At 36.5% G+C, this 25,818-nt stretch overlaps 2 protein-coding genes across 11 annotated transcripts in view; one reads left to right on the plus strand and one right to left on the minus strand.

Moving 5' to 3' along the window:
• Positions 1 to 18,448, plus strand: LOC102097989 (coiled-coil domain-containing protein 68). Of its 5 annotated transcripts, none has more exons than XM_021288318.2 (11): positions 1 to 200; positions 1,553 to 1,698; positions 13,633 to 13,775; positions 14,154 to 14,270; positions 14,629 to 14,754; positions 14,926 to 15,054; positions 15,691 to 15,773; positions 16,455 to 16,560; positions 16,932 to 17,015; positions 17,161 to 17,237; positions 17,433 to 17,757. In XM_021288318.2, exons 3-11 carry the CDS (start codon positions 13,656 to 13,658, stop codon positions 17,506 to 17,508), a joined length of 918 nt encoding a protein of 305 aa, XP_021143993.1. In that variant the 5' UTR covers positions 1 to 200; positions 1,553 to 1,698; positions 13,633 to 13,655; the 3' UTR covers positions 17,509 to 17,757. The 5 variants fall into 5 exon arrangements, 4 of the variants coding, with proteins under 4 accessions (XP_021143993.1, XP_021143987.1, XP_021143995.1 ...); XR_010468646.1 differs by lacking the exons at positions 1 to 200; positions 1,553 to 1,698 and adding exons at positions 5,289 to 5,431; positions 18,086 to 18,448 and having other exon boundaries at positions 17,433 to 17,722; XM_021288312.2 differs by lacking the exons at positions 1 to 200; positions 1,553 to 1,698 and adding an exon at positions 5,289 to 5,431.
• Positions 18,144 to 25,818, minus strand: part of LOC102095757 (ras-related protein Rab-27B) — a 26,558-nt gene continuing 18,883 nt past the window's right edge. For all 6 annotated transcript variants that reach the window (XM_005502974.3, XM_065044592.1, XM_065044594.1 and 3 more), the window contains exons 3-6: positions 24,904 to 24,989; positions 24,071 to 24,174; positions 23,554 to 23,677; positions 18,144 to 22,557 (exon numbers count right to left, since the gene is read on the minus strand). In XM_005502974.3, coding sequence (XP_005503031.1) covers positions 22,368 to 22,557; positions 23,554 to 23,677; positions 24,071 to 24,174; positions 24,904 to 24,989 — 504 coding nt within the window. In that variant the 3' untranslated portion in view covers positions 18,144 to 22,367. The remainder of the gene's footprint in view (positions 22,558 to 23,553; positions 23,678 to 24,070; positions 24,175 to 24,903; positions 24,990 to 25,818) is intronic.

A 25,818-nucleotide genomic window follows, 5' to 3' on the forward strand; every position in this document is an offset into this window, starting at 1 on the left:
TGAGCAGTTTTCTCATTTTCCATCTGACGTTTACTGGCACCGCGTTTCCTGGCATGAAGACTAGGAACATAATGCCAAGGGATGAAGGCAAATGAGTTCCAAGCAGCGAAAAGATGCGGACATACAAAGGACCACCCAGAAAACAACATCAGTAATGGAGTTTCAATGCAGTAATTCCCAACGTATGGACTATGGAGGTGGTGAGTAAGGGTGCAGATCTGTGTTGTAGTCGTGCTGGGTTTTACAGTTGGATACTTGATGATATAATTGCTTGAAAAAATGAGTGATAGGGTGAAAAAGTGCAACAGGGATTCATGTTGATCTACTGTCCTGGCCCCAGGGAAATAATATGATAGGGGATGGTGCTGGAGACTGTAGATGTCTGAGATAAGTCTCTAAATGATGTGACTGACTCATCCCTGATGCAGCGAGTTACTCTGGGGTTGTAACAATGATTTCATCTTCCCACACCTGGATCTGCCAGGTCTACCCCACATCATCACCCTCGCACCCGTCGGCTCCCGAACCACTCCTGGGCACGCTCTTCAGGCACATGATTAATGCGCAAGTAAATGAGATGTTTTCCTATCCTGTGAGGCAGGAAAATGCCTCAGAGCCCAAGCTATGAAAAGAATTAGGTGTCCCATCTAAGTGCTGCTTTAAGAAACCAAAAGTGTGAATGTGTATCCTCGATTGAGTAAGCCCAGATGTTTCTCCTGGTAGATTTCCAGGTCAATTGTATTATAGAGTTGTAAAGCGGTTTGGGTTGGAAGGGACCTCTAAAGCTCATCTAGGCCCATGGGCAGGAACATCTTCCACTAGACCAGGCTGCTCCAAGCCCCGTCCAACCTGCCCTTGGGCACTCCAGGGATGGGGCATCCACAGCTTCTCTGGGCAGCCTGTTCCAGTGTCTCACCGCCCTCATGGTGAGGAATTTCTTCCTTAGATCCCTCCTCAGTCTCCCCTCTTTCAGTTTAAATTCATCACCCTTGTCTTATCATGACGTGCACTTGTCCCAAGTCCCTCTCCAGCTTTCTTGTAGGTCCCTTTAGGAACTGGGGGCTGCTCTAAGGTCTCTGGAGCATTCTCCTCTCCAGGCTGGACAACCCCAGGTCTCTCAGCCCATCTCCATGGGGAATTTGCTGCTGAGCTCGTGGCTGCTCCTGCCCCACCAGACCTCCCAGTCATGTCCCAGCTCCATCAGCACGTCAGGATCAGGCCCTGCCTGTTTATCTCACCCACAAGAGCTCCTTGGGCGTATCTGCTGGGCCAGGGCCAGCTGGAAGCACCTCCAGAAGGTGACATAAATGGGATAGAAACGCACAGGCAGCGTCCCCTAAGTCTTGTGTTGAATTGGGGTCAAACCCACATGTTACAACTCATTTACTCCAAGGTAACTCTGTGCACAAGGGTTGAGGCTGTGGGTTCCTCCAGGTTGCAAAGTGATGGGGTCTGGTCATCTGATGCTCTTCTGGGCTGAAGTTTCTTGCTACAGGTTATGCGACCCAAGGCTGTGAAAGACAAATTCAGATATTTCCTGTATTTCCTGCAGCTGAGGATAACACCACGCAATGCAAATCTGAGAAGATGTATATTTTTGTGTACTCCACCACATTCTTGAGGGGAAAAAGGTCTGGAGGATGAGAAAACCATGACTTTAAACCCAGAATGGAAGAAGACAGCTTCATTTGTTAGCAGGTAAGAGAACATCACCGACTCATTTATCATCCCGAGTGTTGCCAGGGGCAGGAAAATGTGTGTCTTGGATCTTCTTCTTCAGCATCAGACCATGAAAATAGTGATTTTCTAAGAGCAATGGCATATGACGATCAAGAAAACAGCAGTGGCTGAGCTTTCCTGGTCCATAGGGCGCAGCAGAGCTGGGTGGAAACAGTGACTCACTATTTCCAGACCTCACTTTCTTCATCACTATGGGCAGAAAATTAGCACTAATTTTATAGCAGCCGGGTGTAAACATAACCATAGTGGTCCACATCAGGTTCTTCCTGACTCCTTTACATTTTTTTGGTCTCTAATCCCCATTTCTGGGGGGGAATGTCCATGGCCAGTGTAACTTCATTAGCTGGTTCATCTCCACTCGATAAATAACATCAGCCAATGTCGATATAAACTGGATAATTATACAGGACGACTGGGAATGGCAAATAAAGTTTGGTAGGATAATTTAGTCCTGACAGAGCATACAAACCCTGCCAATAACCACCCCTCGTTTTAATTACAGTGGAGCAAGTTTTATAGGGAGAGCATTTTGTTGGAACAAATTATTTATGGGGGGAAAAAAAACATGACAAGCTCTTTGGTTCACAAGCTCTTCTGTACGTATGAAACTAAAGGAACAAATTCCAAGCTTCAGTTTCTATTTAATTAATTCAAATTAGTGGTTGGTTAGACCCGACACAATATTTATTTCGTTTTCAAATAGCAAATATTGTGAGAGGACCTATTTAGTCAGGCACTCCCTAGTCTTGCTTAGATGCTTTTAAAATGTCTCTATAACCTGCAGGAAGAGCGAGGGCTTAATTTTCCTGCTAATGTTGTGTTTTCAGCCTCGGCAAGATAAGCAAAACTCTTTATTCTTGCCCAAACTCCTCATGCAACAAAACTCTTATCTTAAAAAGACATTGACAGGAACAGTTAACACACTGTATAATTAAAGCAATAAATTAATTACCAGGCTTCCCTGGTGACTATTAAACACTTGAGGCAAAAAGAGCTGTCTTTGGCTCCTCGTTGAAGGATTAGTGCTGTTTAGTTCAAACATTAGCTGGAATTAGGTGACTTTCCAAACGCGAAGCCACCGACCCCTTCATGTCTGCTTCTCCGAGGCAGCTTTGCTAACGGGTGTTGCTTCACCTTCGGGACGTTCCCTATGACACCCCTCCACTTTTGGGGTGATTTTGGTGGTTGTAAGGAGGATTTTAAGAGACGGGCACAGCTGTCCGCTGCAGGGGGATTTTAATGGTAGGGAAATGGCTGGAAGCCCCGTGAGAACCCGTGTGCGTGGACACGCGGGGTGTTTGGCATCTGGGTCCTGCTGGTGACTCAGCAGACGAATGACTCACCGGATTTATCGAGCTGCCGGGCTTGTCAGGGCAAAAACCTCCTCTGACATCTTGATCTGGAAACCCCAACCTTCGCTCTTTGTTTAAACACCTTCTCTCAGGTTTACAAGTGGAAAAGGTTCTCAAAGCCACCACTGAAAGGCTGTTTATGCAGTTGCTTGGAGGAATTTGGAGTCTCCATTATGATTAGTAAAGCTTCACTTTAAACGTATTTCCACGTTTTCCGTGGTTTCTGGGGAGCAGGGAACCAGATGGGGATGCCATGGTGGGTAGAATGTGTGGCAATGTTTCTTCACGTTATATTCAACAAGCTTTAGGCCAGAGCACAAAATCTGCAAATAAGCTTAATGCTTGACTCAGCAAAATGTAACCGAAGTTTTGAGGGAAAACCTATAGCCATATATTAACATTTCCATTTTCTTTTTGTGAGTTTGTGGATATAACTGTGCAAAAAAATTGATGTTTGCATAATAATATGAAATGGTTGCGTGATTGAACAAGCTGTGGGAGCTGAGTTTCCATACACAGGCTGAGCTTAGAGTGTATTCTATAAAAACCTCGGTGCTGGATCAAAACAGGATGCTGCAGCGAGGAGGAGCGATGATCCCGGGCTGAATCGCTCGCCCACGTTACCCGGGTTCGTTAACCTCCTCTGCCACGCGGGCGTTACACGTGTCTAGGACTCAGGTTAGGCCAAGTCTAAGCTCTCTTGCAATAAAACCCGAGACATGCAGCCTGTTGACTGCAGAATATGTCGCTGTGCTGGAGCAAGGGACGAGAGCCTGGGACGAGCTCCTTCAGCATCGCATCCATCACCTCCCATGGATTTCCCCATTGAGAGGTGCCACAATAACCCCGCAAAGCACCAAATCTTACACCCTCGGAGGTTTGCCGTGGCAAAACGGAGTTTGCAAACCATTCCAAACGTGGCTTTAAAGATGCATTAAGTCGCATTTTGCTTCGCCTCCCTGAAGCAATAAATGCCAATGAAACCCCACCCTGCATTCAGCCCTCCTGGGCTGCAGAGAACACCTGGAGCCCATCGAGGAGACTCTTAGTCCCAGAAATGTGTTAAAGATTAACCTTAGTTAGCTATTCTCAGTTGGGCTGATAACAGGAGCTGCTGTTGCCAAGGAAGGAGCAGCCCAGGGGTTGGCAGGGACAGGACACAGGCGGGTGAGGCTGGGACCCAAACTTGGTGCTGCCAATCCCATGTTTGCTCCGGGAACAGCACTTGAATTTGCAATTCCATCCCCAAGACTTTGCGTTTTCATCCTCCAGGCTCTTTGCTTCTTGGGGGGGATGAGAAACGGGTGGCGTATTTTTATATATATATTTTTTTTCCCATTTCTAGTTAATAAGCAAATCATTTTACGCTCCAACAGAAACCTGTTAAGATGCAGGATTCATATGGTCACCTAGGAGCATCACAGGGACCTCAGTGGGATGGTTCAGCCCCAAGGCCTCTGGGCACCTATAGCCAGGTCCCTATAGGAGTGCACCTATAGCAGGGCACATACAGGTGTGCAGCCCATGGGCAAAATCACCTTCAGATGCAAAATGTTGAATGGAAAACAGAAAAGAGAGCGCAACTTGATATATTTATGGGTGTTATGTGATTGGGATATAGATCTTACAGGAATGGACTTGCCGGTCAGGACTTTCCTGTTTGTCAGAGAGTTTATTACACACTTTTACCTGCGGATTCTCCGTTTTAGCCTCTTTCCCAGGATGTTTGTGGTTTTCTCAGCCGTATTTCCATCAATACTTTGCTTTAAAGCCCTTTTCTTCAAGGCAGCTGCTTTCCCAGGCCTCATATTATATATATATATAGCGGTATATTTGCCGTATTTTCCCTGTATATTTGCCACCTTTTCAGCGGTACAGTTACCGTATTTTCCCTGTATATTCACCACATTTTGTGCTGTGTATTTACTGTGTTTTCCCTGTACATTCGCCACCTTTTCAGCAGTATGGTTACCATATTTTCCCTGTCTATTCTCCATATTTTTAGCAGTAAGAATACCGTATTTCACCCGCATATTTGCCACATTTTCAGCGGTACATTTACCATATTTTCCCTGTATATTCTCCACCTTTTCAGTGATATGGTTACCATATTTCACCTGTATATTCTCCACATTTTCAGTGGTACATTTACCGTATTTTCCCTGTATATTCGCCACCTTCTCAGCCGGGGCGTGGCCGCAGGTAGGGGCGTGGCCGCGGGTGGGGGCGTGGCCACAGGTGCGGACGGGCCCGGGCTGGGTCGGTCCGGCACGGGTCGGTTCCCCGGTGCCGGGGTCCCTGGAGCGAGGCCGCCGGTCCCATGTCCGCTCCCTCCCAAGGTGAGTCCGGGCTCGGGGGCTCTGGGGACAGCGCGTTGTTCCCTGGGGGGCGGTGACATCTCTTCCCTCACCCCGGTGGCCCCTAAAACACCATCCCGGTAGCTGCCGCGACCCCCCAACTTTGGGACTGAGCTGCTGGGTCTCAGCTCCCTGCGACCCCAAGTGCTTGTTCAACATTTCCCCCATATTAGCCCCTCCAAAACCTGACAAATCCCGTCCCTTGAGCGACCTTTGGCACCAACCGCCACATGTTTTTAATAAACCATCACCCATTTTTTCCCTATCCCGTATCCCTGCCTTAATTAATGAGCGTGTATAAAGCCAAAAGCGAATTATTCTTTGCGGTTTGTGCCGATGCCGCCCAGATGAGCGAATGTCTCGTAGCCGTAGGTCTGGGGGTTGTTTGCAAAGTGATTTCTGGCTCCGAACTGTTGCGGTGCTGTTAGTCACCCCTTATCTGATGTTCACCCTCGGCTTCCGTGCGGGGGGGACAATATAAAATAGGGGCATTTTTGCCTGGGGGGAGGCGGTGGTGTTGATATGTGCTTTGTGTATTCGTTAAACCTTTTCTTTTAAACATTTGTGAGGACAATGGTAACAAATAAACCGCTTTTCTGTGCATGTGCCCAGGCACTAGAAAGTGAATGAATATTATAGAAACTGTGGTGTTTATTTACCTCTTTATGACCAAGCCTGCAATAACATAAAGATTGTTTTATGTTGAAAGTTCCTCCAAGTAACGTTACTCTGGATAATTTGGGCTGTTCCTTATATAAGTGAGGGTGGTGCTTTCCTGCTTGGTGTGTCCTGGATTCTGGTGTGAGCTTTAGGGCAAGCGACCGTCATCAGTAGGAGCAGAGATGTGCTTTTATAGTCCTAAAAATGTGGAATATCTAGAAAAGGTCGCTCACTCTTAAGCAACCTGATTTTCCTCCGTGTCCAGAACAGCCCAGCTCGGACGGGCAGGGATGTGGCATCTGCTGATGCTCCCGCTTCCAGAATGCGCCTCATTATTATTAGAAAATGAGCTAATTAAGAAAGGTGCCAGCCCAAGTGACCTTCCTGGCGCTGCGGGCAAGGAGCCCAAAGCCCTTGAATCTGGTATTGTCAAATTAACGCCTTTCGAAACGGGATATTGTCCTAAGTGATGTGGGAGCTTTGCAAAGCGCAACCGCTTTTGGCGGGGATTTTTTTGCCCATCCACACCCTCCCCGCCCCTTAAGTGGCTTCATTATCCCTCTGTGTAAAGCTTAATTGCTTGCAGGCACTAATAAGGAGCTTGTCTGCCGTGTGTTCGCAGCCCAGCAGCGGGCTGGCAACGGGGGTTTTGCGATGCGGCTGACACTGGATGTCACCCTTGCACAGCGCAAACCCAGCAAAGGGGCTCGGGACTTGATTCTCCCGACGAAAAAAAGAAATCACGGCTGGGCTCTCATCTGACCCCCCATATAGCTTTGAAAAATCGTTATTGTTATTATTTGTGAGAGTCACGGTGTCACCCGAGCTTTGTGCTGCTGCTCGTGTCTAAGCAGGACAGGGATAAACCTCCGGAACGCAGTTAAAACCAGTTCTGCGCTGGGAACGCTGAATTGAGCAGAATTACTGTGCGCGGGATAGTCGGGTTTGGTTTAGGAGCTTCGCAGACAGGTGGCAAAAGCTTTCGGGTTTGACTTAAACTGCATAAAAGCGTGAGTTATTCCCTTATTTTCTGCATGGGATCTCTGGCTGCAAGTTGTCTGCAATAACAGAGCGTTGGGGTGCAGGATGCTGGTCCAAAGTTAGTGAAACATTTAGGGAAAATAAATGAATATAAGTATATATACGATACGTGATATATATGTGATACGATACGCGATATATATATGATACGTGCTATATATATGATATGATACGTGATATAGCATATACATATTATTAAGTAATACATATTATGTTGTTATTATATATTGTATATTATATATTATACATTATATTTTATATAATTATATATTATAATCTATAATATATCATGAATCTATAAAGAAGTAATTATATATAATTAATTAATATATAAGATATATATAATATCATATATAATCCTATATATAACCCTAGTTATAATAGATATAATAGATATAATATATGTTATTTACAATATATATTGTATCTATTATATCTATTATATATAATATAATAGATAGGATTATATATTATATTATATAATTATTATATATAATAGAATATATTTTATATGTTATATATAATATTATAGATCATATATATATTATATATATGATTATATATGATATTATATAATATATATCTTATATATTAATTATTACTATCAGTATTATATTTTATACCATATATATTTTATATATAATTATATATAATATATTACATTGTATACTATATATTGTATTCTATTATATATATTTATATTATATCATATCATATCATATCATATTTAGGATTATATATAATATAATACAATTTAATATATATAATATTATATATTTTATTATTTATATTTATTATATAAATTATAATTATTTGTATATATTATATATTATATATATATAAAATAATTATATAAATAAATATAAATTTATATATAATATATAAATTATATATAATATTATATATAATTATATATAATATATTACATTGTAAATTATATATTGTATTCTACTATATATATTTATATCATATCATATCATATCATATCATATCTAGGATTATATATAACATAATATTATATAAATTATAATTATTTGTATATATTATATATTATATATATATAAAAAATAATTATATAAATAAATATAAATTTATATATAATATATAAATTATATATAATATTATATATAATTATATATAATATATTACATTGTAAATTATATATTGTATTCTATTATATATATTTATATTATATCATATCATATCATATCATATCAAGGATTATATATAATATAATATTATATAAATTATAATTATTTGTATATATTATATATTATATATATATAAAAAATAATTATATAAATAAATATAAATTTATATATAATATATAAATTATATATAATATTATATATAATTATATATAATATATTACATTGTAAATTATATATTGTATTCTATTATATATATTTATATTATATTATATCATATCATATTATATCATATCATATTATATCATATCATATTATATCATATCATATCATATCATATTTAGGATTATATATAATATAATACAATTTAATATATATAATATTATATATTTTATTATTTATACTTATTATATAAATTATAATTATTTGTATATATTATATATTATATATAAAAAATAATTATATAAATAAATATAAATTTATATATAATATATAAATTATATATAATATTATATATAATTATATATAATATATTACATTGTAAATTATATATTGTATTCTATTATATATATTTATATTATATCATATTATATCATATTATATCATATCATATTATATTATATCATATCATATCATATCATATCATATCATATCATATCATATCATATCATATTTAGGATTATATATAATATAATACAATTTAATATATATAATATTATATATTTTATTATTTATATTTATTATATAAATTATAATTATTTGTATATATTATATATATATAAAATAATTATATAAATAAATATAAATTTATATATAATATATAAATTATATATAATATTATATATAATTATATATAATATATTACATTGTAAATTATATATTGTATTCTATTATATATATTTATATCATATCATATCATATCATATTTAGGATTATATATAATATAATACAATTTAATATATATAATATTATATATTTTATTATTTATATTTATTATATAAATTATAATTATTTGTATGTATTATATATTATATATATATAAAAAATAATTATATAAATAAATATAAATTTATATATAATATATAAATTATATATAATATTATATATAATTATATATAATATATTACATTGTAAATTATATATTGTATTCTATTATATATATTTATATTATATCATATTATATCATATTATATCATATCATATCATATTATATCATATCATATCATATCATATCATATCATATCATATTTAGGATTATATATAATATAATACAATTTAATATATATAATATTATATATTTTATTATTTATACTTATTATATAAATTATAATTATTTGTATATATTATATATTATATATATATAAAATAATTATATAAATAAATATAATTTTATATATAATATATAAATTATATATAATATTATATATAATTATATATAATATATTACATTGTAAATTATATATTGTATTCTATTATATATATTTATATTATATCATATCATATCATATCATATCATATCATATCATATCATATCATATCATATCTAGGATTATATATAATATAATACAATTTAATATATATAATATTATATATTTTATTATTTATATTTATTATATAAATTATAATTATTTGTATATATTATATATATAAAATAATTATATAAATAAATATAAATTTATATATAATATATAAATTATATATAATATTATATATAATTATATATAATATATTACATTGTAAATTATATATTGTATTCTATTATATATATTTATATCATATCATATCATATCATATCATATCATATCATATCATATCATATCATATCATATCATATTTAGGATTATATATAATATAATACAATTTAATATATATAATATTATATATTTTATTATTTATATTTATTATATAAATTATAATTATTTGTATATATTATATATTATATATATAATAATTATATAAATAAATCTAAATTTATATAGAATATATAAATTATCTATTATATTATATATAATTATATATAATATATTACATTGTAAATTATATATTGTATTCTATTATATATATTTATATTATATCATATTATATCATATTATATCATATTATGTCATATCATATCATATCATATCATATTTAGGATTATATATAATATAATACAATTTAATATATATAATATTATATATTTTATTATTTATATTTATTATATAAATTATAATTATTTGTATATATTATATATTATATATTATATATACAATAATTATATAAATAAATATAAATTTATATATAATATATAAATTATTTATAATATTATATATAATTATATATAATATATTACATTGTATATTATATATTGTATTCTATTATATATATTTATATCATATCATATCATATCATATTTAGGATTATATATAATATAATACAATTTAATATATATAATATTACATATTTTATTATTTATACTTATTATATAAATTATAATTATTTGTATATATTATATATTATATATATAAAATAATTATATAAATAAATATAAATTTATGTATAATATATAAATTATATATAATATTATATATAATTATATATAATATATTACATTGTAAATTATATATTGTATTCTATTATATATATTTTTATTATATCATATCATATCATGTCATATCATATCATATCATATCATATCATATTTAGGATTATATATAATATAATACAATTTAATATATATAATATTATATATTTTATTATTTATATTTATTATATAAATTATAATTATTTGTATATATTATATATATATAAAATAATTATATAAATAAATATAAATTTATATATAATATATAAATTATATATAATATTATATATAATTATATATAATATATTACATTGTAAATTATATATTGTATTCTATTATATATATTTATATTATATCATATCATATCATATCATATCATATTTAGGATTATATATAATATAATACAATTTAATATATATAATATTATATATTTTATTATTTATATTTATTATAGAAATTATAATTATTTGTATATATTATATATATATAAAAATAATTATATAAATAAATATAAATTTATATATAATATATATATTATATATAATATTATGTATAATTATATATAATATATTACATTGTAAATTATATATTGTATTCTATTATATATATTTATATCATATCATATCATATCATATCATATCATATTTAGGATTATATATAATATAATACAATTTAATATATATAATATTATATATTTTATTATTTATATTTATTATAGAAATTATAATTATTTGTATATATTATATATATTATATATATAAAATAATTATATAAATAAATATAAATTTATATATAATATATAAATTATATATAATATTATATATAATTATATATAATATATTACATTGTAAATTATATATTGTATTCTATTATATATATTTATATTATATCATATTATATCATATCATATCATATCATATTATATTATATCATATCATATCATATCATATCATATTTAGGATTATATATAATATAATACAATTTAATATATATAATATTATATATTTTATTATTTATATTTATTATATAAATTATAATTATTTGTATATATTATATATTATATATATATAATAATTATATAAATAAATCTAAATTTATATAGAATATATAAATTATCTATTATATTATATATAATTATATATAATATATTACATTGTAAATTATATATTGTATTCTATTATATATATTTATATTATATCATATTATATCATATTATATCATATTATATCATATTATATCATATCATATCATATCATATTTAGGATTATATATAATATAATACAATTTAATATATATAATATTATATATTTTATTATTTATATTTATTATATAAATTATAATTATTTGTATATATTATATATTATATATTATATATATAATAATTATATAAATAAATATAAATTTATATATAATATATAAATTATATATAATATTATATATAATTATATATAATATATTACATTGTATATTATATATTGTATTCTATTATATATATTTATATCATATCATATCATATCATATCATATTTAGGATTATATATAATATAATACAATTTAATATATATAATATTATATATTTTATTATTTATATTTGTTATATAAATTATAATTATTTGTCTATATTATATATTTCATATATATAATAATTATATAAATAAATATAAATTTATATATAATATATAAATTATATATAATATTATATATATTATATATAAATATATATAATATATTTATTATATATATTTATATATAATATATATAATTTATATAATTATAAATATGTTATATATTTATTATATAAATTTATATTTGTTATATAATATATATTATATATGTATTATGTATTTATAAAGAAGTAATTATATATAATTAATTAATATATAAGATATATATAATATCATATATAATCCTATATATAACCCTAGTTATAATATATATAATAGATATAATATATGTTATATACAATATATATTGTATCTATTATATCTATTATATCTAATATAATAGATAGGATTATATATTATATTATATAATTATTATATATAATAGAATATATTTTATATGTCATATATAATATTATAGATCATATATACATTATATATAATATATGATTATATATGATATTATATAATATATATCTTATATATTAATTATTACTATTAGTATTATATTTTACACCATATATATTTTATATATAATTATATATATAATATATTACATTGTATATTATATATTGTATTGTATTATATATATTTATATTATATCATGTTATATCATATTATATCATTATATATCATATTATATCATATTATATCATATCATATGTATTGTATTATATATATAATAATTATATAAATAAATAAAAATTTATATATAATATATAAATTATGTATAATATTATATATATATAAATATTTATATATTTATATATATTATATATTTATATATAATATATATCATTTATATAATTATAAATATGTTATATATTTATTATATAAATTTATATTTATTGTATAATATATATATTATATTATATGTATTATGTATTTATATACATTTTATCTATTGATGTATTTCTGTATATTATATATATATATAAAATATATAATGAATATGTCTCATTGAAAAAATACCAAGCAGGTGTCTGTGTTCTTTTTAAAGTGGTCCCTAATGTTTGGTGCTTCAAGCTGGTGATTCCTGCTTGTCCTGGGGTTGACATGGAAGGAAACGGGCTCAGCTGAAGGGTACTAAAAAGCCCCTTTTCCTTGGCAGAGCCAAGACCCGCGCGCATCGTGATGACGACGCTGCTGCTGACGGAGCGCATCAGCCGGCAGGACCGCGGCGCCGAGGGGGAGCTCGTCCTGTACGGCTCCTCCTGCTCCCAGCTCACCCAGGAGGCCGAATACGTCAAAAAGGTATTTCCGTGCTCTTTCCAATACCTGCAATACTCCGAGGGTGTCACTTCCCTAAACACCGGAGGAACAGCAGGAAGAACGGAGCTTAGTTAATGATATACCTTTTCCTTATATTGTTCTCCCATGAGACGTGCTGTGAGCAATGAGACAGCCCAGTCCATCTCATATCTCATTTCTTCGCTCTCAGCAACGCACAGAGGCCGTTTTACCCCGTACCAAAAGAGCGCCGTGGGGTGGGAGACTGGAGGATGCGATGGCGATAATGAACAAATAATCAATCACGGAAAGTTCTTTTTTACAAAGCAGCAGAGTCTTGTCGAGCCAGCTCCATCGCCTGAGCTGTTTCTCTTATTATTTTTAAAATGTTTCCTGGAGCAGGTGCCGGGGGAGGCGCCGGAGCCGCGCTGGAACCGCAGCCCCGTGGCCACGACGCTGAAGGAAACGGAGGAGCAGCTGCTGCTGGTGAGCAGGGAGAACCAAGTGCTGAAGATCAAGGTGCGTTTTGGGTTGGGTTTGGAGGGTTTTGGACAAATTCCCGTGCCTTGCAGCCTAGTTACTTAGAGTTGTGTCCTGGCTGCTGCAACCTGGTGCTTGCTCAATGCATTTGTTTTTGACAAGGGGAAATACTGATGTTTGTATTGTATAGAGGGCTTATTCAGCATGTGGTTACAACCTCATTTTTTAAAGCACTATATGGATATAGATATATAGAGATATGGATATAGGTACACAGAGATATGGATATAGAGATATAGAGATATGGATATATAGAGATATAGAGATATGGATATATAGAGATATAGATACATAGATATATAGATACATAGATAGGTAGTACAATTGCTCTTTGCAGCTGGAAGCCACAAGAGAAGCAGGTGTACAAGCTCTCAGATCTGCCTCCCAAAAACTGTACGAGAATTACCAGGCTCGCTCGGAACAGCTGAAAAAAAGCCACGAGGATGAGAAGCAGCAAATCCAGGTACAAATCTCCCCCCGTGTGGCCGTGACCATCTTCAGGATCATAATATTTCCCCTGGGTCCAGCTCTTTGTGCTGCAAACTTTGATTTAAAAGTAGCATTGGCTCAAAATCTCTTGAGCCCCATCTCTGTCCGTCCCAACAAACCCCAATTAACTCCCTTCTTGTTGCAGACCCACAATCTCCAGCATGAAGCAAAGCTCCAGCAAAGCTCCCAAAACAGCGCCCGCCTCGCCGAAAGCGTCAGGGACAGATGCAGCCGCATCGCGGAGATGGAGACGCGCGTGCGGAGGATGCAGGAGGTACGGCCGTCCATCTGTGTGTCCGTCCATCCCGGGAGCGGGCAAAGAATTTATTGTGTTCGGTTGCTATTTCACCTTGAAGTGAAAACGTCGCCATCCCAGTGGTAAAACTGCTCCTTTTACTCTCAGATATTGGAAAATGTGTTGGAAATATATCTATGAGGTTAATGAATAGATGCCACCCCATCACATGCGGGTGATTTTTCTGATGCTGAGAGCTTTGTCCAGAGTTCTATTCAGATTTTTCCCTCTGCAGACAAGGTTGTGAGGGTGGATGTATGGCCACCCTCAATCAATTCGATTATAGCCAATCGATTAATCAATATGGTCATCCAGGAGGTCAGCTCTATCAATTATGGCCAATGTAGCAGTAATATGGTGTTCCCTGCACAGATGCTCATTATTTTGGTCATTAAGTAAAAGCGAGAAGTGCAATTTTAACACAATATGGACTTTGCCGTAGTAAATCGCTACAGTCACCCCTTTTGGATTCAATTTCAGAGGTCAGACTGGTTTGTACCTACAGCAGATGTTGCTGTAGGTGGTTATTGGGGAATTCTGTTTGCAGAACCTATGGCCAAAATTGTCACCACATTATAGGAAGCATATTATAACTTTTCTATTTGGTTTCTTTAGGAAAAGCAAATGCTGATAGAGAAGAAGACGTCATTTGAAAAGACGCTTCACCAGATGATGGCGAGGAATGAAGACAGCAAACGGTGACTCAATACATGTGATACAAAGTGCTTTTCTTTCTTTCTAGGGGATTATTCCACATAAACTACCAGAGAATCATTTCCTTCTGGTAGTGAGATTACTCTTGATGACAGCAAGTGGGTCAAATAGTGATTTACCGCGATTTCTTGAAGATGTTGATGTCCTGCAGCTCTTAGATGTTGATTCTACTTCAATTCCTAGTGCTTTGAGAGGAAATGGTCTCAAGTTGCACTGGGGAGGTTTAAATTGGATATTGGGAAACATTTATTCATGGAAAGGGTTGGAGTCACCATCCCTGGAGGGGTTGAAAATACACAGAGATGATGTTTTCAGGACATGGGGCAGTGCCGGGGGTGGGTTAATGGTTGGACTTGATCTTAAAGGACTTTTCCAACCAAAATGATTCTATGTTTGCTTCTACCTTGCCTGCACTAATTGCATTGTTCTTGCTTGAATTCGATGCTGCTTTGGTGATTTTGTATGTGAGGTAGAAATGCAATAGCCTTCATTATTATGAATTTATTTATTGACAGCTACTAAGGGAGGTCCTACCAGGCAAAACATATCTCAGGCTATGGTTTTATTTGTTCTGCTTTATGTTGTGCTGTATGAATTAGAGTTATTTATCTTCACCAGCAATGTGGGTGGGTGAAGGATCCAGACTGACCCTGCTCTGCCCGCAGGTGCCGGGACGTCGAGCAGCAGATTGTCACCCTGCGGGAGCAGATCTGTCACCTGCAGCGCCTCATCCAGGCCCAGCAGCACGGCCTGCGCGCCGTCATCCAGGAGGTCAGTTCAATCGGTTATGGCCCATTGGTTAAGCAATATGGTCATCCAGGAGGTCAGCTCAATCGGTTATGGCCAATCGGTTAACCAATACGGTCATCCAGGAGGTCAGCTCAATCGGTTATGGCCAATCGGTTAACCAATACGGTCATCCAGGAGGTCAGCTTTATCAATATGGTACATCAATTAATCAATATGGTCATCCAGGAGGTCAGCTCAATCAATTACGGCAAATCCATTAATCAACATGGTCAAAGACCAGGGACTTGACTGGTCTGCACTTACCCTGTTGTCATGATACCCTCAGCTCTGTGTTTTTTCTCGACATGGAGATGTTTTAGATGTTGTTTAAGGTTTGATTTCCTACCCTTCAGGCAGAGGAACTGAACAAGGAACTCAAAAGCCAAGATAAAAGGATAGAGGACCTGACCGAGAAGCTGACTGCACTGGAAGCACAGGTGAAGCTGCAAAGTACAAAATTGAAAAGAAATACAAAAATATCCACCCAAACCCCCCAAAAACCTTTGTGGAGGAGCAGCTGCTTGTCTGCTCCATTATGCTGAGTGGGGTTTGGTTTATTTTTTCACTTCTTTTTCCTTGCAGAATAAGGAACTGAAAGACAGAGTGGAGTTCTGGTCTGGAAAGCCCAAGACTATGGTTTCCAAAGGCGTTTGGACAGAGTGAGTACCTGGGGACACATGAACCAGTGTCCCCGTGGGGCTCTGAGGCCTCAGTTCATCCTGCACAGATGATTGTGATAAAGGAGAGGAAAAACACAAGCTCTGCTGCAAACCAGGGCCCAAGTTACAAACCTCGGGGGGGGGTTAAGCCTGGCTTGGTGTGTCTGAGTGATCTCCACCTTCTGTGCTTTGCAGTGCCCCGCGCCACTCGGGAGTGTTCGGAGCGTCCCCTTACGGGATGCTTGCCCGGCTACGGCAGCAGGAGAGCTGAAGGAACACCTGGATCTTTGTCCCCGACCTTTGCGAGGACTTATCCTGCGTGTTACAACCTCCTGGGTGCAAGAATAAACCTGGAACTAAAGCAAGAGCTGGTGAAAGATGGTGAGCTGGCCACGCCTGGGGGTGGCGCATCCCTGGTGCAGCACAACGGGGCTCCCCCTGCCCAGACTGAAACAGAGACTCAGTTTAACCCAACTCACCTTTAGGTAAGACTATAAAATAAACCTTTGGCTGCCTGGCATGTTGGTATAGTCGCACTTCGCCACCCGCGGTTGTAGGATGATGGAGCGCTGAGGTCCGGTGTTGTGGCACATCTTGGGAGCCAAACAAAGCAAAGCAGCGCTACTGAAATAAGGCGTAAAGGTGCAAAGTTTCAGTTTGTTCCTTTTCTTATCTGCCTTTAGATATATGATTCATACACGGGATTAACTTGGCGAGGGTACAAATAGAAAGTTGGCCGGGGTGAGGCGGTTGTGTGGTCACACTCACCTGGGCCCCGTTCCGGAGGGTGACCCATTTCCCCAGTGGGTGAAGTTGGGGTGCCAGGCGTGTTTTCCTATCATTTCCAGTGCTGAAAGCTCATGGCAAAGCCGCTGTTTCCTCCCCAAACCAGCCGAGAGACCGCACTGAAAAATATCCTTTTATTCTGAAAATACCAGTGCAGAAACCGAGGCACAGGCTACATTCCTCAGCTGGATGACGCGACCCCAGACACCGGTGAAGCTGGTGACAGGAGGTTTAGAAGCCACAGGTACTTGGGTACAACAAAGGGACAGGAACAAGCATCAAAGGGCATCTCTAATTTAAAAAAAGAGACTATTTGTGTTCAAGATACAGTTTCAATCACGCTCAGAGCACAGATCTGTTAAGACGAACATAAAACATGCTCACGGGTGGCATAACAGAAGGAAACACCAAAAAGGTCATTGCTACAGGATCTTAGTGTGAAAGAGACCTTGGGAGAACCAAAAAACCCCATTTAACTCCCATAAGTGAGTTGAGTAAAATACAACAGGCAGCTTCTAATCTAGTTTGTCCACCAAGCCCTATTGCACAATGCGGATGGACAATTTTAGGGTCTATTTGCTAACGTTATGTTTTAACTAGGTAACCGTACAGACCAAAAGCACATAGCAAAGAATCATTTCCCCTGTCGCCTTCAACTAGTTTAGCTAGAAATAATAATTAATAATAAATTAGAAACAGATCTGCCCAGCATCAAAGAGTCAACAGCATCCTCTGGAAAAAACAAACCCAAACTTATCCTATAGGGGTGTGGGGGGGATTTTTTGGGGAGGGATAATCAATATGCTCTTTAAAGGTGCCTCAAGTCAGGTCTCCCAGCACTCAGGTAGAAAATGATTCCTTTTTACAGCTTCTTCTCCTCCTATTTGTAAGATCAGAGCATGGTCTGAAACTCCTACGCAACTTTTATGAAGTTTCTTATATGATCCGATCCTCTAACATATAAATATGTGTATGACAACCCTTCACATATTTAGGCTGAGAAAGGAGGATTTGTGGTTGCCTGAGCACAGCAAACTGATCCCAGATAAAAATAGTTCATAAAATTAAAGCTTAAATGATTGTCAAGCGTAAAACACACCATGTGCCACACTCTGTCTCAGACATTTCTAACACATATTGCTACACATTAACTCCTAGAGAGCATCTGCTTAAGCCTCCAAAAGCATTGAAGAATAGTCATTAATACTCTCCTGGCCATGTGCAGTTGATGGAATAATTTTCCTCAGGGCTGGGTAATACTTAAAACAACAAGAAGCAACTCATTCACATCTCTATGTTCATGGAGTAGAAATTGTGGAGTCTTCATTTTGATACCATTTTAGCTCTACTTGGTTGGCCTGACAATAGCTCCTCATTTCACACGCACTAATACACAAGTAACTTCTCCAACTGGGTTCTCTGGTAAATATCAAAGGGCATTTCTCTTATCTACAGCATTTTGTCTTTAGTATCGCGTACAAAAGGTTTTGGCACCAGCGCTCCAAGGTGAAGGCAGCAGAGGATGCGCCAATGCCCACGAGCAGCAATGGCACCTCCAAGTGTCCTCGCTCCTCCGGGTATTAACCCAGGGGTTGAACTCACTAAATACAAAAGGAGCAGCACCACCAGGCTTTGGCAAAGCAAATACTTAGCAAGCGAAAGGCTGGAGGACGGGAGGCGCTGGGGTCACCGCGGTGCCACCGAGGTTTTGAGGCTGCGTTCTTACATTCGCGCTTAGAAGCGGGAGGACAAAGATACCTGGAGAGCGGGAAGGAGGAGAAGAAGTGGCTGGATTGAAATTGAAGGCAAAACCCCTCAGGGTTAAAATACCTGTGCTGACATTGAATTTTTAGCATCGTCCTGGATAAAGCATCCCAGGCTCTTCTCTCCCTGATGCGGGATATCCGGCAGGCTTGCAAACGGGCTGCATTTGTCCTCGAATGTGAACGTTCGAAGACGTAACATCAAATTTTGCAACAGCGGAATCTGGATTCAAGTTCTAGTGGGATGGGAAGCAATTTTTAATAGGAGATTATTAACTCTCCTTGCAAAAAATGAGATAATGTGATGAACAACAGAGCTGTTAGTCGCCACTGAGAATCACTTCTCATGTTCCTCTTAATTTAATAACTAAGCCACCTACCAGGAAAAGAAACACATTGAAACTCCTCTTCCTTCCCTCCAAACAAAGCTTTGGTGCAAAAACCCTTTGGGATAATAGATTCATACACATTCATATATTACTTCCTATTAAAAAGCACAGAATAAGGATCCATTTCTTACATTAGCAAGTATCTAAATACAAACTAAGCAATGGCTTTTTTACTACAGTCATTTCTGTCGTTCCTGAACCAAACTCAGTGGCGAGGTGGAGAAACCTTCCTCCAGACCAGACCGCACTGGCTACCACCGCTGTATATTTGATTTTTAAGTTATTATTATTCTAAGAGCGCTAATTGCAGCAGGTGGAGAGAGAAATACGAGCAAGGGAGCTTTGAGCACCAGCTCTGGGATTTACACACATCATCTGTCGCTTTAGGTTGGGTAAGAGCTTTTGGATGAGCTACACTCGAGCTGCTCTGAGTCAACGCCATGGTTGGCCGGTGGTAATTTAACTTCCTTAGTAACTTCTTTCTTTCCTGTTCAGCGGACAACAAAACAATGCCACAAATTGAAAGGCGTCTTTGAAAGCAAGAGAGGGAGTTCCTTGCTTTACTTTTTAAATTATGTATACATTCTATGCTACATATTACATAGCAATGCAACCTGGGTTCAAAGAGAACCCTGAACTTCCAGTGTATGTAGCCGAATATCAACTTACATTCTACCGCTCTACTTCCATCTTCTGCCCGGGAAAACAACCACACCATCTTTTCCACCTATAAAAGGAGCTACACGATATCTAATTGTATAGCAGACACCCCATAGAGCCTATAAGTCGAGGGTCTCACTTGTAGCATCTTTACAAGCCAGATTTCTGGCACGGCAGCACAGCTCTTTGCTTACTCCCCCAATGGCTCCGCGGATGCACCATCTACCCCTTTACCGCACCAAATGAGCCAGCAAATGGCCTTTGAGGAGCCGCCCATAAAACCTGCTGGTTTTCCAGTAAATTCCCCACTTGTGGGAGGCACGAAGACGTTTATGGGCTCCCAAAGGTTGCAGTTTGGAGGCAAGCAAGGCTGAAAACATTGAAATACAGCGAAGTCTGCGATCTCACCAACCCAACCAATTTAACTTGATGTGTCAAGCGATCTGTTCCCCCGCCCCGAGTGATCTTAAAGCACAATAAGCACAACTAGACCTTTAACTACCACCTGTATACAATCAGAACGGTTATTCTACAAAAAAAGGACAGGGTAGACTCATAAATATACTGTAAATTGGTTTAGAAAATGATCTATACTTATAAATATACTATTTTTTATCTCTTTCCTATATTTGCTTGCGATAAGAATAAAACTTTGCCATTGCCCCTTTGGCACAGCGGATTCCACAGCTCAAACAGCCACGAGTTCTTCCCTACATCCCACCTGCGATACGCATAGAGAAAATAAAGCATCAATTCCTCACGTTGAAGAGGGGAAAATAGTTTTAACTAATGGCAAGAAAGTGTTTAATAAAATACAGTTTCTCTCTGTCCTCACTGTCTCTTCTTTATCAGCTGTCCCTGCAGCATCACAATCCCTCTCCATCCTTTTTCCCTGTAACATTCCAATCCCTGCTTGGATTTTTGGCAACACAAGCAACACTGCACAATTCCCTGATAAGTTCTTTTAAACTGAAACACATTAATTCACCCCAAAAAGCCAAAGCACGCACACCACCCACCGTCCCAGCAATTCAGGCCGGATTCGCAGCATCGCTTACTCTGACATCCTAATAGGCCACAGAAAACCGCCTTAGAAAACACACGCTCCCTGATGCAGATTAAGACTTAGAAAGAAACAGGATCCTGTGGAAAAACGGCACAGGCCTAGAAAACCACCCACCTCCATTTTAATGTCGACACCCTGTGTATGCAGACAAGATTCCCTCTTCTTTTAAAAAAATAAAGCTACTTGCCTCTATTCAATATCCTGATCACCTGAACATGAAAGATGAGGGCTGGGGGGAGCGGGGAGGAGGAGGCGGGAGGGTTTGCCACGATGGCACCGGATCGGGAAGAATCATTTCAGCGCGAGAGCCCGGCGGCGACACGACTTCCCTCGGACCCCAGTTCTTTGGAGAAAACCGCGCGATCCCAATAAAACAACGTAACTCGGCTTCCGCGCGCGGCATTTGGTGGTAGATCGGCCACAGGATGAAGCGTTCCCGTTGGTTCTCACAGTTCCAAGGTGCTATTTAGCAGGCGCATCTCTTCTCCTCCGCTTTGGCCGAATCCAGCTTTGCGGAGCCGGCGCCGTTGGCCGTGTCGGCGCCGGGTGGCTTGTCCACGCACTGCTCCATGCGCTTCATGATCAAGTCCAGCAGCGTGGCCACGGCGTTCTCCACGTGCTGCCCGGTCGCGGCGCTCGTCTCGAAGTACGGGATGCTACGGAGAAAGGAAAAGCTTTACCGGAGGGACTTTTAGGCCAACCAAGACTTGAGTCTTTGCTCTACCCATGGTGCGGTGACCAGTCGTGGGTTTGGTGGCAATAAAGTGGACGGGGCTGAGTTTTGCTTTGCGTGGTCTCTATTGGGCAGAACCCAAACTCAAATGTATCCTGGCATTTTGAGCTTGATAACGTGGTCACATCAGCACAAACCCCCTTAAATCCACAATATTGTCACCTTTTTCAGAAGACAAGGTTACAAATTGTTTTGGCAATGAAATTTGGCACTAACTAATTTCTCCTTACTTGGCTGCAGACAACTCTTTAATAATCTTTTAGTGTTTTTAAGTCAGATTTGCTTATTACTCTCCCCAGTTTCACAGGCCCAATTCTCTCTGAGCATCCCTCGCTGTCCAATAAGGGCAACTAAGGACAAAAATACACCCTCTTTTTGCCCAAGGAATTATTTACTGACTATATTACGCAGCCATTTTTTGTGGTTATTAATGGAAATAAATACAGAAGGCTCACAAGAATAAGAAAAAGGCCATTAACAGCTTTATTATCTGCAGGGAAAACCAAATAAACTCAGTGCTGCTTAGAACTTGACCAAAATCCACAGGTGGCTATGATTCCAAACTAACTAGAAATCAAGTTATAAATACTGTTAGTTGTTTAGTTCATGGCACTGAGTGTGCAGCTGCCTTTGGTATTTTGTCCTGAACTCTCAGGACAAGCCAAAAATGGAGTTTTCTAACAAGAATGTTTTATTTCAGCCTTATTTCCCATGGATTTGGGCCAAACTACTAGAACAGGGTGTTTTGTTCTACCTGTTTCCTACTCAAGCAGGTTGACGGGAAAGCGTGACAAGCTGGGTTTCACTATTGCTGTGATACCGCAATGCCTACAAATCTTGGACTTTATGAGTGTTTTGCTCAAGTATCACCAACTACACTTAGTTAGACTCAATTTACCTTCTGTCATTATTTACTCACCCGTATTTGTCTGCCAGGTCTTTTGCTTGCCTTTCGTTTACCTCCCTTTGGTCTGATAAATCAGCTTTATTACCAATTAAGACGATATCTGGATTCTCACAATATGCGTTGGCTTGCAGCTGACCTGGAAGCAAAGATAAAAAGGAGATAAGAGAACACTGGAAGCGCCTTGGAGACCAAGACTGCTGACAAAATCATTCCAAATGAATTAATTCAATCAGTTCTTGCTCCCCACCTCGAAATATCCTCAACTAACCACACGCCAAACACATTTCCTTGGGTGCTTTCAAACCGAACCCTCGAATTATCAAGATTATCGGGATTATTAGGATTATCAAGAATATGCCCAACACAGCCTATCGTGCAAAATAAGAGCACGTATCATCCAATTTGATGAAGCCCTCACCCCGAATTAGACACATTAGACACAACCCCTTCTTTGAGCGTTCTCCAGCTCACAAACACATGGAGCCTGGCAGCTCAAAATACACAAGTCAAGTGCTAAAGTTCGACTTACTCATCCAGTTCCTGACATTTAAGAAGCTCTGCTGGCTGGTGAGATCGAACATGAGTAAAAAGCCCATGGCGTCTCTGAAGAACGCGGTGGTGAGGCTTCGGAATCTGAGGGTGGGAGAGGAAAGACAACGCGGCTCTATTAACATCATATAGAGCGAGGCTTTGTTGAACTAAGTTTTAGCAGATGCACGTTCCCTCGGAAGTAAACCCAACATTAATTATTGACTTTAATTTTAGCTCTGATGCATCAGCGCTCATGAATCAGTGTGTTAGTAATCGACCCGAGGAAGTTTATACACGAGAATATAAGCGCGGTCAGTGACTAATCTATTAGTTCAAATTCTGCCTGATTGAATCAACAGCAAAGCAGAGAAGGGTTGGGTGAAAGAAAAAACGTATATCGATATTTCATGCCACAATACCATGCAAATTTAAAAGAAAAAAGTGCTTTCTTGAGCTGAGTACATGACTTGTAGGGTTTAAGGTAAAAAGGGTGCCCCTCACTTTCTAAGTAGAGGAATAAGGGGAATAAACTGAAGGCTTCATCCAAATTAATCAGAACCTGCCTTACCCAAAAATGTGAACTGCAAGCACGAGGTGCTTAGGTAGGTTCTGTGGTATCTTCCAGAGCTTAGGAAGGTATTATAAACCCAATATTAACTAATAACCCGCGTGTGCAGGCACAAGGCGGGGAGCACATCACCCTCGGTTCTTCCAGTCTTGTTTCCTGAGCTCCTCTGATCACGGCATCAGAAAAACTGGATTTTCCACCTGAAAATACCCCAAAAAGCAAAAGACTTTGGGGGTGTTTTCCACGGAGCTGAAGGTGGTTACCTTTCCTGGCCGGCCGTGTCCCAGAGCTGGAGATGGACCTTGAAGGCCTTTCCTGGAGATCCATTTGGTCCCTGGCGGTTGTACACCTACCGAGAGAGGTACAGATCACACCTAAACCCCCAAAACCTTCTACTTTGCGCCAGCGATGAGTTATAAGTTCTGCCCTTCAGTAAAAGGCAACTCTGGCCTCTAAAACCACTTCAGAGGCTGCTCATAATGATGTTTAAAAACCCTGGAGCCACATGAAACACGTGGGAAAGTTGCACTTTGATGATAATTTGGTGATGTTTAGGATGTTAAATTAGATCCTAATTCTTTAAAGCTTGGCCTAGCACGCTGTGTTCTGTGTCACGGCTGTAGAGTGGATTAACTACTATTATAAAAAGCTATTTTTTCTTCATTAACTTCTGTGGGGCACTAACGACTTCCTCCCCAACTGCACATTCATGATGCTTAAAGGAATCACAGCACCTTTCGCTGGGGCTCAATTCCTTATTAAACAGCAACAGGGTGCAAATCAGCTGTTGTGAAAATCAATGGATCAACCGCACCAGGTGTGCAAATTAAATATTACATGTGTGATCAACAAGGTATCTCACAGAGTCATTTTTTAATGTGACTTTTAGGTACCAGAACAACATATTTAACCTTTTGGATCTCTTTCTTACAAGATAATTTATTAGACCTTTAAGTCATTTCAAGGCTGGTAAGTTCATGTAAGATATAGTTTCTCCTGCACTTATAAACTATCTTACCCCAAAATGTCAAGAGGGGAAAATCAGTAATTAGTAATTATTCAACTCAGGTGATGAGCTGGTGGAACCTCCTTGTGCTTTGCCTATTTATTTAATAAACACACCTGAAGCTTCTGTGCTGCTTAAGTGTCTGTTTTTTCTATTTAAATTCTATACTTGG

Source organism: Columba livia, chromosome W, assembly GCF_036013475.1.
Source record: "Columba livia isolate bColLiv1 breed racing homer chromosome W, bColLiv1.pat.W.v2, whole genome shotgun sequence".
Taxonomy (NCBI): Eukaryota; Metazoa; Chordata; class Aves; order Columbiformes; family Columbidae; genus Columba; species Columba livia.

What these genes read in the sequence shown, in the direction of transcription:
- LOC102097989 (XM_021288312.2), top strand. An exon ending in AGGCCGAATACGTCAAAAAG is followed by an intron (nt 13,776 to 14,153) that starts GTATTTCCGTGC and finishes TTCCTGGAGCAG; the next exon opens with GTGCCGGGGGAGGCGCCGGA. An exon ending in AGGAATGAAGACAGCAAACG is followed by an intron (nt 15,774 to 16,454) that starts GTGACTCAATAC and finishes CTCTGCCCGCAG; the next exon opens with GTGCCGGGACGTCGAGCAGC.